Source organism: Leptosomus discolor, chromosome 3 (genome assembly GCF_034619465.1).
Source record: "Leptosomus discolor isolate bLepDis1 chromosome 3, bLepDis1.hap2, whole genome shotgun sequence".
NCBI classification, from domain to species: Eukaryota; Metazoa; Chordata; class Aves; order Leptosomiformes; family Leptosomidae; genus Leptosomus; species Leptosomus discolor.
Window position 1 is genome coordinate 1,379,094 of NC_141393.1, and position 15,784 is coordinate 1,394,877.

Below are 15,784 nucleotides of genomic sequence, written 5' to 3' on the forward strand. Positions count from 1 at the left end.
TTACCGCGTTTTGCCAGCTGCTGGAGCCTTCATGCCTGTATCGTTATAGTTATAGTTGTGCCAGGCGTTACTTGGGCAGCCGGTATCGCAGGATGCGCTTGCCTTTGTCAAAAGGAGTTGTCCTCTGGAGCTGTAACGCGGAGAACTGAAGTCGTCTGTTGTTCTCGGTGTGTCCCTGGCCGTGCCTGGCTGGCAGCGGTTCATCACCAGAGCTGTTGGGAAAGTTCCCGCGCGCTGTCTGGACAATCATCTTCAAGCGCAAGAGGATCCCAAACTAGATCCGTTTGCCTGCAGCGTTTTCCCTGGCGCCCGCTTTTTCCTATCTAACAACTTGCTGTTTGAAAATGCCTTCTTGGTTCCTCGGTGGGCCGTCTTTTTGCTTCTTGGTGCTGAAGGTAAGCCTTCAGTGAGACAGTAGAAACCACTTTGGACTGACCAAGGGTGTTGGGTTTTGGTTACAACCGAGGACTCTTTCTGGTGGGTTTTGGTTACAACCGAGGACTCTTTCTGGTCTTTCCTTTCCACCTTGTCCAGGCAACGCTGTCCAGGACTCCATGCTGATCAGGGATGGGCATATTCTGACCTGGTGTGTGGGGGCTGTCTGTTAACTCCTAGAGCAGATCTAATACTTACCTGTTCTTGTAAACAAGGGGAAAGGCTGTGAGATAGGCTTTTCCAATAAGTGTTCTAGTTTTCTTTTCCTTCATGTCTGTCTCCTTTCCTGCTCCACTGGGTCCTTGACCTGTGTGTTAGCTATAAAGGAGTGTAACATCGCCTGGACTCAAGTCATAAATATTTTAGTAGCAGTATTGATCTTCTGGGTTTGTTTAAGGGTGGCCTTAAAAAACTTCAGTGCTGGTTAGTTTTTTTCCAGCTGTGAAAGACTTTTTCTGAACAAGACTTGAACCTGGTACTCTGAACTCTCAGGGGTCTGGTTTTGAGTCTCTGCTGAACATTGTCACACCGTCCTGCAGAGACACAGTCTCTGGCAGTTGTAACTTGAGAGGGTTGAGAGATACAGGCTGATTCCTCTCACGTGGCGTTAATTCAGAATAAGGTGTTGGCTGCAGATTCATCCCAAATCCTGTCTGCAGAGCGATTGTCAAATTAACTTCATTGTTTTTCTCCAAGCTTCATCGGTCTGGGCTGAAAGCAGTGACATTCTTAACACGCTGTTAAAGGGACATCCAAAGAACCAGTGTTGCTATCCGCACCGACAGCTGTTTTGAGGGGTCTGGCATTTTTTTGGATAGCGGTGGTATCGAGGCCTGCTGTCAGTCTGCCAAAATTTACTCCGTTTCCTCTTCGTCCCTGGAGCACGCTCGCTCGGAGCCAAACAGCACCAGGGCCTTGTCTTCAGTCGCTGCCACGTGAGCACTTACTTTGGTTTTGCCCAGCGTTGGTGCTCACAGATGCCCCGTGCTTCCCACTTGCAGTTATGAGTCTAAACGAAACTCATGAGCCTTTTTTTTCTTTCCCTGCTCCTGGGGAATTTTCACAGTACTCCTGTTTCTGTCCTCTTACTCATCTGCGTGCCCTTAATAGAGGGGACTGATTCAAAAAATGACTAACAAATATTTGTGACATAGCAAATGAACGTTGCTTTCCAGTATTTGAAGAGTAACTTCAAAAAACCCCAACTTTTACTTATTTGCCGTTCGTTCCCCAAGGTCTGAAACGCACATTTAGACTTCCAAGCCGTACGGTTTCCCTGTTTGCTGTGCTGCCTTCAGGGCTGTAGGTACTTGGTATACACGTACCTCTCCATTTACACCTGGTGGTCTGTCTGTGTCTGTGTTTATATGATGCCTTCCCCCCAAACAGTTGTTTAATAGGCAGATTTATCTGTAATTACAACACGTGCAACACTGTTTTGATACCTGTTTCTGACATTAGATTCTCTGTATCTGGTTTTGCAGGTGGCACAGAGAAGGTGTTTTTTTTTCTTTGGACTGGTATCGTACAAGGCTTTTTCTATTCTGTGTGTACTTTTTCTTACAGCAGATAACATTTTCCTGTCGTCGGTTTTCCCCCCGCAGGCCAAAAGCAAACACACCGTCATGAGAACTGGTCTCTGTCGCCTGAGGAATTTGAAATATGGGACAGACTTTACAGGATTAAGGAAAGTGATGGAGTGAAGGAACCGGTATTGCCGCAAATTCGGTTTGAAACCTTAGAAAACCTGGAAGAGACTCCAGTGAGTTTAACCTACATGCAATGTTTCTTTTGACGTGAGGCCTAAAGGATGCCCTAAGTGACAAAGTTAACTGTGAATTGGAAGGAAGTCTGTATTAAAAATGCAGTTTTGAGAATTATATGTAGGTTTTTGAGGTTAAGACTTTAGGAGTTAAATGTTTGAGATGGGTCTTTGAAGTTTAGGTCTGTAAATTAAAGATACAGTAAAAGTCTCTGGGTATCCATTAAGTTGTGTTCCTGTTTCTAAGTATTCCACGCAGGATGCTGGACTCGTGATGGCATTGTGACGGTGCTTTTTTGTTCCTTGTTCATGTAACTATAAAAGTGTTACTGAAAGACAAGCTCCAGTTTTACAAGCTCTTTTCTGATGTAAAGAGAAAACTCAGAGCTTTTGTGCCGTTTCACCACTTAAAACAACCTGTTTTCCATGAAAAGCCGTGACGACACAAGGCACGGAGTTGTTTTTATTTGAACCACTTAAGTATTCGTGATAATGTTTAGATACTTTTCTGTGGTCAGAGTATTTCTGGTCCCTGACAGAGAAGCAGACATTAGTTTTGCTGGACAATTTCTTGGTTAAAATCTCCTTTGAAATCTGTATTTCAAGCTGCAGAAGCACGAGGAGAAGGCAACTCGGGAGCTTTCCTTGTCTGAATGGAGCCTTTGGCAGAATCGCCCTTTTCCTACATCCGTGGTTGGTCACTCGGATCGTTGCTACCATTTTATCAGTGTTATGGAAATGATAGAGCTGATGAGGCACGAGCAGGTAAGGTGTTCGGTTTGGCTGGCTGCAAACATGCACACGTATTTAATGCACAGTTAGACTGAAAATCAAAAAATACTGAGTGCTCTAGTTCTGTCTGGTCAGCTGCACCAAAAAGTGGAGGAGTGTCTCCCTGGGGCTAGTTAGGCACTGTGAAGAGGATAATGGGGGTTTCCTTTTGTTTCAAATTCTGTGATTCTTAATCTATTCCACAGAAATTGTTTAAAAACAGTTAGTGTTTCCCTAAAAAGAAAAAAGCCCCACCCATAAATAATTTTTTTTTTAATGGATTCAAGTGTCTTTTATTTTTTTTTTTTTTACAAAAAGATGGTAAATACAAGAGCTGTATATGTCAAGGAGCAAAGTCACCGAGAGTGGTATTAGAACTATTCCAGAGTGTAACGGGAATTGGAAATAATTTTGTGTTATGTATTAAACGCATCCCATAAAAATTATGCAGGAATGTATTGCATGTTTCAAGGTGGTTGTGTTTTGAGCCTTTTTGGTTTGTTTTCTGTGAAAGCTTTAATTAAAAACCTAAGAATTAAAGGATAAGAGGAGGGCAGCCGAACAAACAGGGATGAAAACAGTTTGGGAGATGAGAGTTTTGTTTGCCAACGGTTACGGATGGCAGATATGCCTTTGTAACGGCAGGCCCGTACAAGGTGACGTGTGTAGAGGTGCATCTGTTGATGGCACCTGAAGACTTTGTTTGTCCACCGCACTATTTTTTCCTCCAGTTTAGCTCTTCTATGTTCCACACATACCGCTTTTTAGCGTGTTGAAGTTTTCTAGGTCATTAGAATCCGTTGCTAAGCTGCCAGAGTTTCCTGAATAACTAGACTAATCAAGGAAGAGAATAGAGACATTGTAGTTGCACTCCTTGCTAGGAAAGTGTATTAATGGGAAGTTGTAAATAGACTTTCAGAGCTAAGATAAGCTTTTCCACTTCATCACAGAACAATGGCATTCTTGACTTCTTTTAGAGCCTGTGTTCCCAAGCTAGGGTCAAGAACGCGCTGCCGGAGAGAGAGGACACTGGGGAGAGTTCAGGTATAGAGAGTGAAGGAAGTCAAGAGGCAACGAAATGGTTAAAAGATTGAAAATTGCTCGTCTGGTTGAGGTCTTCCCTCCCCACCGCCAAATCAGGCGCTTGAAGCATTGGTGACTCGAGTTCCTTCTGCGAAGGCGTAGTGCTGCCAGAAGTCTGTTCAAGTTCCCAGGCGCCTCCAAAGCTGTAGGTGCTAAACCAACATCTGGCACCCTGAAAACAGCTTAGGGAGCGAATTTGTTAGTCACCTCGCGAGTCTTCGGTCTTCTCCCGCACACTCTGCCCGAGTAAGTGCCAAAAATTGTAAGCAGAGCATCAAATTCTTTTACAGAAAATTCAAATTCTTTTACAGAGATAGGCCTGCCTCCTGTCCCGCACGGGAATGGGACAGCCCAGCTCACCTCCCTCCGCTCTCCGCTGTGTAGTGAACAGATGATGTCCCCTTCGACAGGCGGGACCCAGAACTGTGGCTTTTTACACCACGGGCATCACTTTAGGTTTTGCTCAGCTCTGATGACGGCCGTCCGGCGCGGGCAGGGCGCGGGGTGCTGCCTTCTCTGTGCTCTGCTCTGCTCAGGCATGGCGCTGACGGGCGCCGTCGTAGCGCAGGCGCGCCCTCCCCGGAGCAGCCCTGCCTGCAGCCCGCGGCGGGGCTGCAGAGGGCCTGCAAACCGTCTTGGAAGGTGCTGGAAGATCTGCATTGGAAGAGAAGGGATTCAGCTGTTAATTAATAACGAGTGGAAAACACTTGGCTTGCGCTGTTTCTGATTTAACAGGTAAATGTCAGCTTAATTGTGACACACAGTAGGTACTGCTCTCGCAGGCAGAAGGCTGGGGCTGCCTGTTGCCTCATGCAGCCGCCTCCCGCTCAGTGTCAGGCATTATCTGGATTGGTTTCCAGCCAGCTTTCTCTGATCTGTCTTAACTAGTCATAGGTGGAGACGCTGAACTTTCTCCCCAGTTAAAGGAGAAATGATGATTGGATGTCACTGGTATGCTGAAAACACCACGTAATGGCTCCACTGAGCGTGAGAGGTTACAACACGACACGTCACTCCACCCTGCTGAATTCTTCTAGGGAAGAACCAAGCACCAGCAGTAGCTCTGACCACATCTGACAAGGCTGACGAGGCAGAAGCTGTGATTGGCACTGACACCCAGTTTCTAAACTTCAGCCGTTGTTGGCCTCCTTCTGGTACCAAACCAAATGGTCCCGGTTCAAGGACAGCAAATCTTCACCACAGCTGTTTCACAGAAAGCGAAGATGCAACATGTCTTAGTGCGCGTTGTCAGCACTGACGGTGATTTCGTGTGTTGTGCGAGCTGTATGAGTGTTTTCTGAGGTCCTCCTTGGCTTCTCTGAAAGGCACTGCTGGTCCTCCCCTGGCAGGGTGTGCTTCTGCTGAGAGCCGCCGAAGGGCAGGGGACGATGCGTGTTGTCTTTGCAGCGGCATCCCCTCGGAGCAGTCCCTGCGCTGCGGCAGTCCTTGCTCACCGGGTAGATTGCACCAGCAAACCCCGCTGCCCGGCGGTTCGGAAGAGAGCGATCTGCCGTGGGGCTGACGGGAGAGCCTGGGCGAGTGCGGGCGAGGTGGTTTTGGTTTCCTCTTACTGCCAGGCTTCTCCCAATTCAGTCTTCCTGCAGCTTCAACTGTGGTGACTCAGAAAACACATACAGAGAACAGTGGGTGTAATTATACAGCAAATCAGACCAGAGAACGTTACGTTTTGTTTTGTTTTGTTTTGTTTTTGAATATCTCTTTTCTAAACCATTTTGGTTAGTGAATGCAGCTTTGGGGGCCATCACTGTTACAACAGAGCAGTTCACTTTGGACCTGTGGAGCTCTCTGGCCCCCTCCAGGGCCCATGTAGATCAGGTGACCGGGGCCTTGACGAGTCAAGCCTTCAGGATCTCCAGAGCTGGAATCCCACAGCTTCTCTGGGCCCCTGGTTCAGTGTTTGATTGCCCTCATGGTGAAAAAGTTTCTCCTAATATCTAATTGAAATTTCACTTGTTCCCTGTTGTGCCCCTCAGCTCTGGCCTCAGCGTACCTGCAGGAAGCTTGCCTCTGTCTTCCCTCTGCTCTTACACTGGATAAAGATGGGAATAAAATCCTCTCTTCCCTTGTACATCCTTGTGCTCCAGCCCTGTGGCAGTTTTGGCTGCCTGAGCTGGATCTGATCCAGCCAGAGATATTTCTTGTACTGGGGGCCCCAAAACTAGACTGAGCACTCCAGACGTGGTCTCCCAGATGATGAGCGGAGGAGAATATTCGCTTCCCTTGCTCTGCTGGCGATGGTTGTGCTATCGGAGCCGGGGTGCGATCGCCTTTGTGCCTCCTGTCCTGAGGTTTCTGTCACCCTGTCGAGGACCCTCTGAGGGACAGCAGCCCTGCCCTCAAGCAGGTCACCTGCTTCCCCTCGCCTGGCGTCAGCTGCACACTTACTGAAGGTGAGCTCTGTGCTCTAGTCAAGGTCAGTAATGCAAATGTGGAACACTAAAAACCTCTGAGAACCCCCTGGCAGTTACCCGCTGGCTGGACTTCATACCGGTCCTCAAAACACTTCACCCATGGTGGTCCAGACAGTGTTCCACCCACCCTTATTGTCTGCTGAGTCAAACCCTATCTCACGAGTTTCGCTGTGAGATTGTGTCAGAAGCTTTGCTGGAGTCAAGGTGAACACCATCCACCGCCCTCCTCTTGCCCCCAAAGCTGCATAAAGGCGGTCTGGAATTCCTCATCCCCGTGCATCCTGTGTGCTTGCTGGGATGGTCTCTTGAGAGCCTGAATCTTTTCTTACTAGTTTGATTTGAGGTTTGTGCTTTAAACTTAAAATCAGAATAAATGTAACATTCGTGTAGCCTTCTAATTTCACGCATTTAGATTTTCCTTACGATACAGTGTTCCCAACGCCGTCGCATATAAAATTGTTCACATCTTGATCTTTCAAAAATTAAGCAAGCTTTGCCAAAAACTTGCCACGTTGCTCATAGCCAGACCTACGGGGAGGCATGGATGGTTTACTTTGACAGTATCTGCTACACTGATTTTTTATTTTTTATTTTTTGTATCGTAGAGTGCTTGTTCTTAGAAAAAAATTTAGAATGTGAAAGTAGAGCAAAATGAAACGTAGAGATTTGCAGGCAGTTATTTTGACTTCCCGCACCCCTAGTAAGGCAGGGTGTTAGAGGTGGGTATGTCTTGGCTGTATGGCCGACTGATGCTGGAGGCACGGGGAGCTGCGGGTGCCGAATTCCCCCGAGCAAAAGAGCTGCCGCCGCGTTGGCAGGGGCAGCCCGGGGAGACGCTGCCTCTGCCTCCTGCGCGCGCTGCGCCCCGGTGGATGTGGCTCGATGCGCAGCAGGTCGGGGGGCCCTGAGCCCCAGCCCGGGCTCTCACGGGCTGCTTTGGCCTCGGCCGCCTTGGCAGCAAGTTTAAACGTTGAGGAGCTTTGCTTTGCCGCGGCGGTGAGGTGGGTTTTGGAGCCGTGGGGAGCGCTGGTGTTACGCAGTGGGGTGGTGGCGCGAAGGGGTATCGCTGCAGCCGCGGGGAAATTTACCTTTAGCAAAAATTAAGCCTGTAAAAATGTACCTGAGCTGTCAGCCTTGTATGAAAATAGGTGGATGGAAACAATTGTTCTAGCAGTGATTTGGAGAGGTTTGCCTGTATGTCCTGCGCATCCAGGTTCCTGCTGCCAAACATACCACTGCTCATCTGTCTGACGTTCATTTACCGCTCTTACCAGCAGAGGGATTTAAGATGAATATGAGTCATAGCTATTTCCTTGAAGGATGAGATGCTGAACCTCAAACCACAGTTCTGTTGATTATTTTCTTACTGAGGGAAAAAATATAAAAACAGGCAAATAATTACTTTACTGTGAATAACTAAATGATCTGGAAGTTTCTCGTGAGACTAATTATTTCTTGGGGAGAATCTCATTCAGAGGTTAGTACTGACTTAATACAAGCCAGCTCAGGAGGTATTTGTATGTTCTTCATGGGCGTTTTCTTTTCTATTACGGAAGAAAGCTCAGGAATTCACTGATGTGTAGCTTTCCTTTCCTTGTACTCATTCAGTGGTTCCAAGAAACCTCCTATGCAGCTGTGTTTTCCCTAGTAGCTTAAAAAAAGTCCATTAGAAGGCTTAAGTGTTTTTAAATAGGTGAAGTGAAAATGTTTGGAGAAAACCTTTTTATTCTGTTTTTCTGTGCTCTTAAAAACTTAGAGAAAAAGTTAGCACAATCAGAAGAAAATTAAAAAGAAACCCCAAATATGAGCCCAGTGACAGGCACATCCACTGCAGAAAAGCCTTTAATGCCTGTATGGCTTTATTGCTACAGCAACGAGAACTGGACAGATGGGATTGGATTTTCTGCTCGCTACGAGCAGGGATTTTGTGTAACATGGGAACAAGTCAAGTTGTCCTTGTGCAAAGTAATTCAGTAGCTTTTAAGCATTTTTGAAAATTAAACTGTACTGTTTGGAAACAGGGTCAGGGCAGAGTAATAAGTGAAATGACAGTTGTCCAAGTTTCTGAGGATAAGTAGCAGAAAATATCAAAGTGCAAGTGCGTTTTTTTTCCTGGGAGGCAGGGAATTCTCAGGGACTTTTTAAAAGTCGTGATGTCCAATGTGGGAGGATGACTGGGGGTGTCCCTTTCTCACCTCAAAGCTGGCAGTGTGGAGTTACCGTCAGATAATTATTCTCCCTAGAAAGAGGCAGGAGAAGCCAAAGGCTGCCCTTAGAAGGATCCTCTCTCTTTTTCACTGAAGTGATCTCCAGTAGCAAAGACCTCAGGAGGCAGGGTTGATGAACCTGGAACAAGTGCCACTAAAATCATTTATCATCTGTCTTAGGTTGCCTTGAAGGATTCATCGGATGAAATGCCTGACAGCAGGGAAAATGTTCCCAGGATACCCTAAAATTCCAAAGAACCTGCAAAGCCTTTCCATGAATTTGAAGTTTTAAAGCAGACGTGTTTTGGGGGGAAAACGTAGTGTTTCCAGCCAGCTGTGACTTTTTTTTCCAGGTGACAGTCAATGCAAAGTTGAAAATGGTTCAAATAAGGACAATGCAATTTTTTTTTTTTTTTTTTTTTTTTTTTTTTGACCCTCGTTGCCAGTAGTGTGTCTCTGGTTAAAATCCTGATCTGAGCTGTGGCAAGACGTCTTCCCCAGCCAGCAACCAGTAACGTCAGACAGGGAATGGCCTTTAGTTCCAGAGTTTGTGACAGGAGGACTCATGCACCGGTGGAGCTGCTGGCTTGGACTGGGGGGCGCTGAATCTGGCTTAAACAGCAGAGAGCAGAGGCAAAGCAAATGCTCTGCCTCGGGAGTCTCAAAAGCAGGCTGAGCAGAGCTGGCCCAGCTTCTTTGTTCTTCCAGAAAAACCCAACAGGGACAGGCTTTGTCGTGCCAACGTGGCGGGGTGTTTGGTTTCCTCTTAGGTGACAAGGCTGCCCAGGGGAACCCGCCGGACCCAGAATCCTGGCTCTTCAATTAAAATAGTTTCTTTGTGCCATATTGATTCTTCTGATCTCGTTGCCAAGTGGTTCGGGTCCGAACACTAATTGAGACCCGGTTTAGACTGTTCAGGCCTTTGGTTGCAGGTGTTTTCTGGTTTTAATGGTCCTGTGGGGTTTCGTGCTGACAGTGAGAACAGAAAAGGAGGAGTGATTAGGCAGAGGATTGTGGGGTGTCAGCCGTGGGAAGGGGGCGAGGGGGCCGAGCGGAGGGTGTGGCGCTGGAAGGGCCGAGCTGTGCCGACGGGAGGTGGCGTGTCCGCCGTGGCTAGGGGTGACGCCGTGCTCTGTGCAGCGCTGCGGGAGGGTCTCACAGGTCCAGGCACACCGGCCAGAAATGTTGTTTCCACCCAAGCGCTCTCAGCTTTCTGGAAGACGTGCCGTGATGCTATTTCTTACGGAAAGCAGGTAGATAAAACATCAAGTGTGTGATGGAGGGTTGCCAGCGGAGAGAAGCTGCGTGCGCCCTCCGCGGCGTGGTGCGTGTACCAGCGGTGCGTAGGGCTGCCTGCCGGGCGTGGGTTCGCACTGCTGAAGTGGGCGCTCCTGGTCCCCCTCCCTGCTGGCAGGAGAGTCGTAGAGCGCCTGTCAATGCTGGCTGCTGGGGACTTTGGTTGGGTTTGTTCCGTGGTTGTTTTATTGGTTTAGGGGGGGTGTGCGTGTGGACAGGAGTCTTGCGTTTAGGTTTCTGGGGTTAAAATAGTTCTGTGCTGGTTTTCACAAACTGCCAAAATATTTATGTCCGTGAATCATTGGTTGGGTGTTCATTAAGCTTTTACAGAAGACTGAGTTGGCAAAACTTTTATAGCAAGTGTGCAATCCGTTCATAGAGTCTTGAGACTCTGCAGGAGCAAATGTTTTTATGTGTCGAGAGGGGATAATATTTTTAAATTGTTTTTAGTATTATAATAATGCACTGGTGACAAAATTTAGTGCAATATAATCACATTTATTTAGAACATGCAACTGCTACATAGCTAAAAATCCTGCTTTTTGATGGAGCAGTGCTGCTATCTGCTTGGATATACCTGTTGCTGCTTGTATTAGTATTGGCCTGGAAATACTAGCTTAGGAAATTGTTATGGTCACTGGGATTCAGGAATGTTTTGCTAGCCATATTTTCATGGCAGTTCGTGACACTTCAGGTGTTCCTGAGCATTCGCTCTTGCCTTTATAGCATCTTTAATGATACCTTTTCCCATAATTGCTGGGTACATACCCTGTGTTTTGCTAATAAATCTTTCTTTTTGGGGATCTTTTGAGTGTTTTTATTGTGTGGCTGTGTTTCCTGTAGAGGCAGATACTCTCTCAAATTGGAGTATCAGCGAACTAAGTACAAGCGGATCAATGAACAGTAGCCAACTGCTGCTAAGCAGGAGCAATGGGAGCGTGCAGGGGTGGAGGTGTCAGACGCTGACTTTTGGACAAGGGTGTCGGGTGGCTGCATGAGAGAGTTTGTGATTCCTTCCAGGCAAGCTGCCCGAAAGCAAACCAGCAATGGAATTAGCAGATACATCAATAACGTGGTACCGTTAGGGAGAGAAATATCTCGGCTTTTGTAGAAGGAACTTGTCGTTTGTATGTCCCTGAGGCTGCTTTCATGAATCAACTAAATATATTTTTAAAGGTGAACTAATGTAATATACTTGAACTTCCAAAAAAAGTTTTTGACCATGTTCCTTCCCTTAGGGTATTTTCTGGAAATGAAGCAGTCATGGAATAGGAGGGATTGATTGTTCTGCTCGTTAGCCAGTTCCTGAAAGGTGTAAATTACAGCCTGTACTCGGATGGCAGGAGGCTAGCAGGGAAATCACAGAAGCATCAGAATTGTTTAATCTATTTGTAAGTGGATTGGAAAAGTGATCATTTTACAGCAGTAAAAAATTATTTTTGGTAATAAAAGAAAAAGATTGTCATAAAGAATTACAAAATTTCCTAAAGGCTTAGCCTGTGAGCAAGATCTAAAAAGTTGGTGAATTAAATTCCGTACCAGTAAGTTCAAAGTTGAAAGAAGGAGAAAGCTGCCGTAGCCAGGAGGGAGTTGTTTGGGATACTTCTGTGTAAACGTTAGTTTAATGATCACTGTTACTCAAAAAAGGGATTAGAATTTCAGACATCAGTAGGAAAGGAGTATAAAATAAAGCAGAAAAAATTGTGTGGTAGTCAACACATGTCAGATGCCCAGACCTTGTATGTAGTGAAAATCCATCCAGCGGCAGCCGTTAAGGTGTCATTTTTGGCCCATGTAAGCTCGCAGTAAGCAGCCTAGGTGGGCAGACAGACCTGCTTTGGGGAAGGAGCATTCTAGACATTCTAGACTTTACTTCTGACTCCTCTGAATTCTCATCAGGTACCGCAGACGGGGATAAAGCAGCCGTTGGCCGTTTGTCCTCTTGCTTCAGTCTTGTTACCGGGCACTAATAAACCGGTAGCACGTACGTGTGTGTTGAACGGTTTCAGAGAGGGACGTAATATTTGAGTTTGTCAGGCAGGCGAGCGGGGTTCCTGAAAGGCAGAAGCTCTCTCCTTAGGAATGAGCTGGAGGAGGACTGCACGCTGTGGTTTCTCTGTTCTCGGAAGTCTCCCGTGGCCAGGGAAGGGCAGCTCAGCTTCCTCAGCCAGCCCCTGCTAACATACAGTAGGTACAGCCTAAGAGATGTTGGAAACCTTGCAAAAGCGTTGGTGGGGAGTGGGGTAGAAGTGTTGAGGCACAGGATTTTGTTGTCCAGAATCCACGAAAGGGTGTCTGTCTGCCGCGTGGCGAGGGTCGTGCGTGAGGGCACACACCAGGGGTTTCCCTTGAGGGCCGGGGGACCGACTGATCGCCTACAGGGGAAAGATCGTGACCGCTGGTCATTCAGGGAGGTTGGAGTGTGCTGCTCTGAGACCTGCTCCACCTGCTTGTGCAGAACGCTGTGCGATGACCACCGGCCTCGCTGCTGTAGTTGTTGCCAATAGTCGTGCTAAAGCATGAGTGGACCGGGAAGCACGCCCACGTGGCTGACTGCACCGGCAGTTTAGTACTCGGTAGGAAAGCTGACCATCCAAAAGCCTTTCTTCCCTACATCTGCCCCAAAGAACTGTCCTGACAATGCCTTCTGCTTTGTGTCAGAAGACGTAAATGCCAGTTGTTCGTGCTGCTTTCGCCCCCGATGCCATCAAGCTTTCGATTAAAGAAGTTGTAATTGTTAAAATCTATATCGTAGCTGTTTACAGACTTACCTTTTCATTTCCAAGTAGCAAAATCACCAGGGTTTTGGCAGGCACCTGACTCGCGTTAGAAAATGTACATCCAGAGCAGCTCGTGAGGAGAGAGGTTAATTTTAGTTTTCCTCATAGATGCCTTAAATTTAAGCAATAGAAAACAACGTGTGATATTTACATATTAAAAATGAAAATTTTAATATCTTAAGTTAGTTTACTTTTCCTTTTTATTTTTTGTATTGGAAAATCTATTGCTTTTTAAACCAAATCAGTGGTTCTAAGCCAGGTCGTTGATTATGACAGTAATATGAGAGATGCCTGGCTTTCTGCTCCTGCATGACCTGTTTACTGAGTAGCTGGAGCACACTGGAGCTCACTAGGTTATAGAAGAGCTGATCAGGTGATTCATGATTCTACAAGTTGTACGCATTCAGGCTAAAATGTGGTAATTGTAATTCTGACCTTTCACTCCGTCAGTATTAACTAGACTCACTGGGAGAAAGTATTTTGTTTGGGAGAAAGTATTTTGAATGACTAAGTTGAACTAGAACAGTTATATAACTGCCTGTAAGCCTGAAATTAGGTTACTAAAGTCTGTCCTAGATGCTATATTTGTCTTCTGGCCTGTTGTCCTAGCACACAGCAGTTCTGCTAGACCTTTCCCACCCCCCAAGTCAGAACACAATCACGGGTATATGCCATGGCCTAAAGAAGTCCTTCGGTGTAGCAGCTCCTCACTCCTGTTTTCTGTGTTGTCCCCAGTTACTTACCCACGGAAGAACTTTCCCTGTTCTGCGCTCTCTGTTTCAGTTTCTTTACAGATTTTGGCAGGGACTTTTGGCAAGCCTTTCAGGAAGCTGGGAAGGTGGTATGCGTGAGAGCCTCTCGATGGTTTTGCTTGTTGGTCTCTCTGAAGAAATCTCATGGCTTTGTGTAAGGTCTGACTTTTTGTTTTCAAAAGCAATATTGACACTTCTGAAGAAGACTCATCCAGTTGTTATGTTATCTGTTATAGCTGCTGCTAATTTATTCAGTAAGGAGAAAAGGTTGGAACTAGCTGATCTTTGAAGTCCCTTCCAACCCAAGCCATTCTATGATTCTCTTGGCTTCCTCCCTGGCCATTAAAAAATGGCATCACCTTTACCATCTCCTAGTTCCTGAGGTGTGTAAGTGAGGGACAACATACCGCCATTACCGATTCAGGAACGTCATTCTTGAGTTTCTTTAGGTCCTTTGGATGATGAGGTATGTTACCTCTTACCGTCCTAAACATACATCTTGGGGTTTGGCTGTTTGAAAACATAAATGCTTTGCTCTTATCTGCTTTACCTCTGGTTCAGTTGTGATTTGAAGTATCCCTTTACCTACTCACAACCCTCATCTTTTCCTGCAGGTTCCATTAGTTTTGGCTTGCTTTACTTTGGGTTGCTTAAAAGATGCAGAACCATACAGGGCCAAGAGTGATCTGCACTGCGCCTCATGGGAGCGCATGGGGTGGGCAAGAGCATCACCTACTTCTGTTTCAGTAAGGTTTAGAGGTTTGGCAGCTGGCCAGTCTTTAATCTGTTTAATGTACGTTGTGGTCTTACAATGCTTGGATACGTTAATTGAAATATTATGCAACATTCAGTTGTTACTTACACAAATCTAAACATATCGTTATCAACACCGTTATCTTGTCAACCAAATGTGTAATCTGCTCAGAGGCATTTGTGGAGTTAATTGGACCAGGCTGTGTTGCCTGTTGTTTGTTACTCTTCTCCGATTTCATACGAAGACTTCCAGATCTCGACTCTGTGTTTTGACCGAGCTTCAGGGAAACTTAATTATTTAGGACCTACACATATCAAAGTCATCCTTTAACCCTTTCATAGTAATTGTTTTCCTCACTATTTTGGTATTAAGACTTCTTAAAAGTCAGCCTGTGTAGTCTGGGGTTCTCCTTGGAGAACCTTTTTGGAAGGTCCTAACTTCCAGTTTCTTCGGATGTGTTTATAAATGGATAGCCCAAGCCTAGGCAGGAAGCGTGCAGCAGCTGGGTGGCATCTTCTGCGGTGACAACTGGAGCGGGTGTTTCACAGCCCTCTAGAGAGGAATCTCTAGCAACTGAACTTCCCCCCCTGCTCTACCACTCTGCCGTGCTGACCGTGGGGAAGTCGCATACGTTGTCACTGAGCCGCTGCTGTAACCAGGATTGCACCCAGCCGCGCCCCGACCCCAAAACAGCCCGTACACGGGTTCTTCCTTAGTTCTCCTGCATGTTGTCCTTTCTGTGGTGTGGATGGAGTCAGTGATAAAAGTCTACCCTTTGATTTTGTTAATATTACTGGTGGTGGAAAACCACTGTTGATGCTGGGTAGTATCCTTTATCTACTGCAACCAGAGAGGGTCCAAAACTGTGTTAGGATGTGATCGGTCTTCAAATGCATGGAAGATGGCTTCAGTCCTGTGTTCAGGAACACGTTTAGACAAGCCAGGCGGCAGTACTTTTAGGTATCGTTATTTCTGCCTTGTGTAACGGGGTAGGATGACTTTCCAGAGTGTTTTTCAAACCTTGTTTTCCATGCCCAACTTCTCTGGCCCCCGTAAGGGGTCTAGAGTAAAAGGCTGTTTAACAGCAGCTCCAGGTGTACCATCTGTGGAAACTCCAACTGCTTAGTTACTCATGATCTCTTTTGGAAGAGGTGTCCCAGAGGTCCCAGCTGTCCCAAGGTGCTGGTGCCACAGTGTCAATGGGTAGAACACCTCTGGAAACTTGCTTAGCCACCCAGTTACACAGGGACCAAGTGTCGAGGAAACGAGAAGTCACGTTCTCTGTGAGGGAAGACCAGGGGTTATGCCTGTGGGAGAGGAGTCTGCACATCGCTTGGGCCCGTGTGATAGGGATGAAGGGTCTAGCTTGTGAGGAGCTCGAGAAGGATGAGAGGTTGCTGGCAGATCCGCATGTTGTTGGAGTTTGACTAGTGAATGTCATCAGGGCTAGCACAAGCTGAAGTAGAACTGCTCTAACAATCTTCTTGTGGGACCATGAGGAGGGTTTGGGAG

The 15,784-nt window shown here is 46.6% G+C and overlaps 1 protein-coding gene across 1 annotated transcript in view; it reads left to right on the forward strand.

The window, feature by feature from the left end:
- FANCM (FA complementation group M) overlaps positions 1-15,784 on the forward strand; it is a 75,510-nt gene that overhangs the window by 44,539 nt on the left and 15,187 nt on the right. The window contains exons 12-13 of the mRNA XM_086462082.1: positions 2,040-2,197; positions 2,810-2,962. Coding sequence (XP_086318208.1) covers positions 2,040-2,197; positions 2,810-2,962 — 311 coding nt within the window. The remainder of the gene's footprint in view (positions 1-2,039; positions 2,198-2,809; positions 2,963-15,784) is intronic.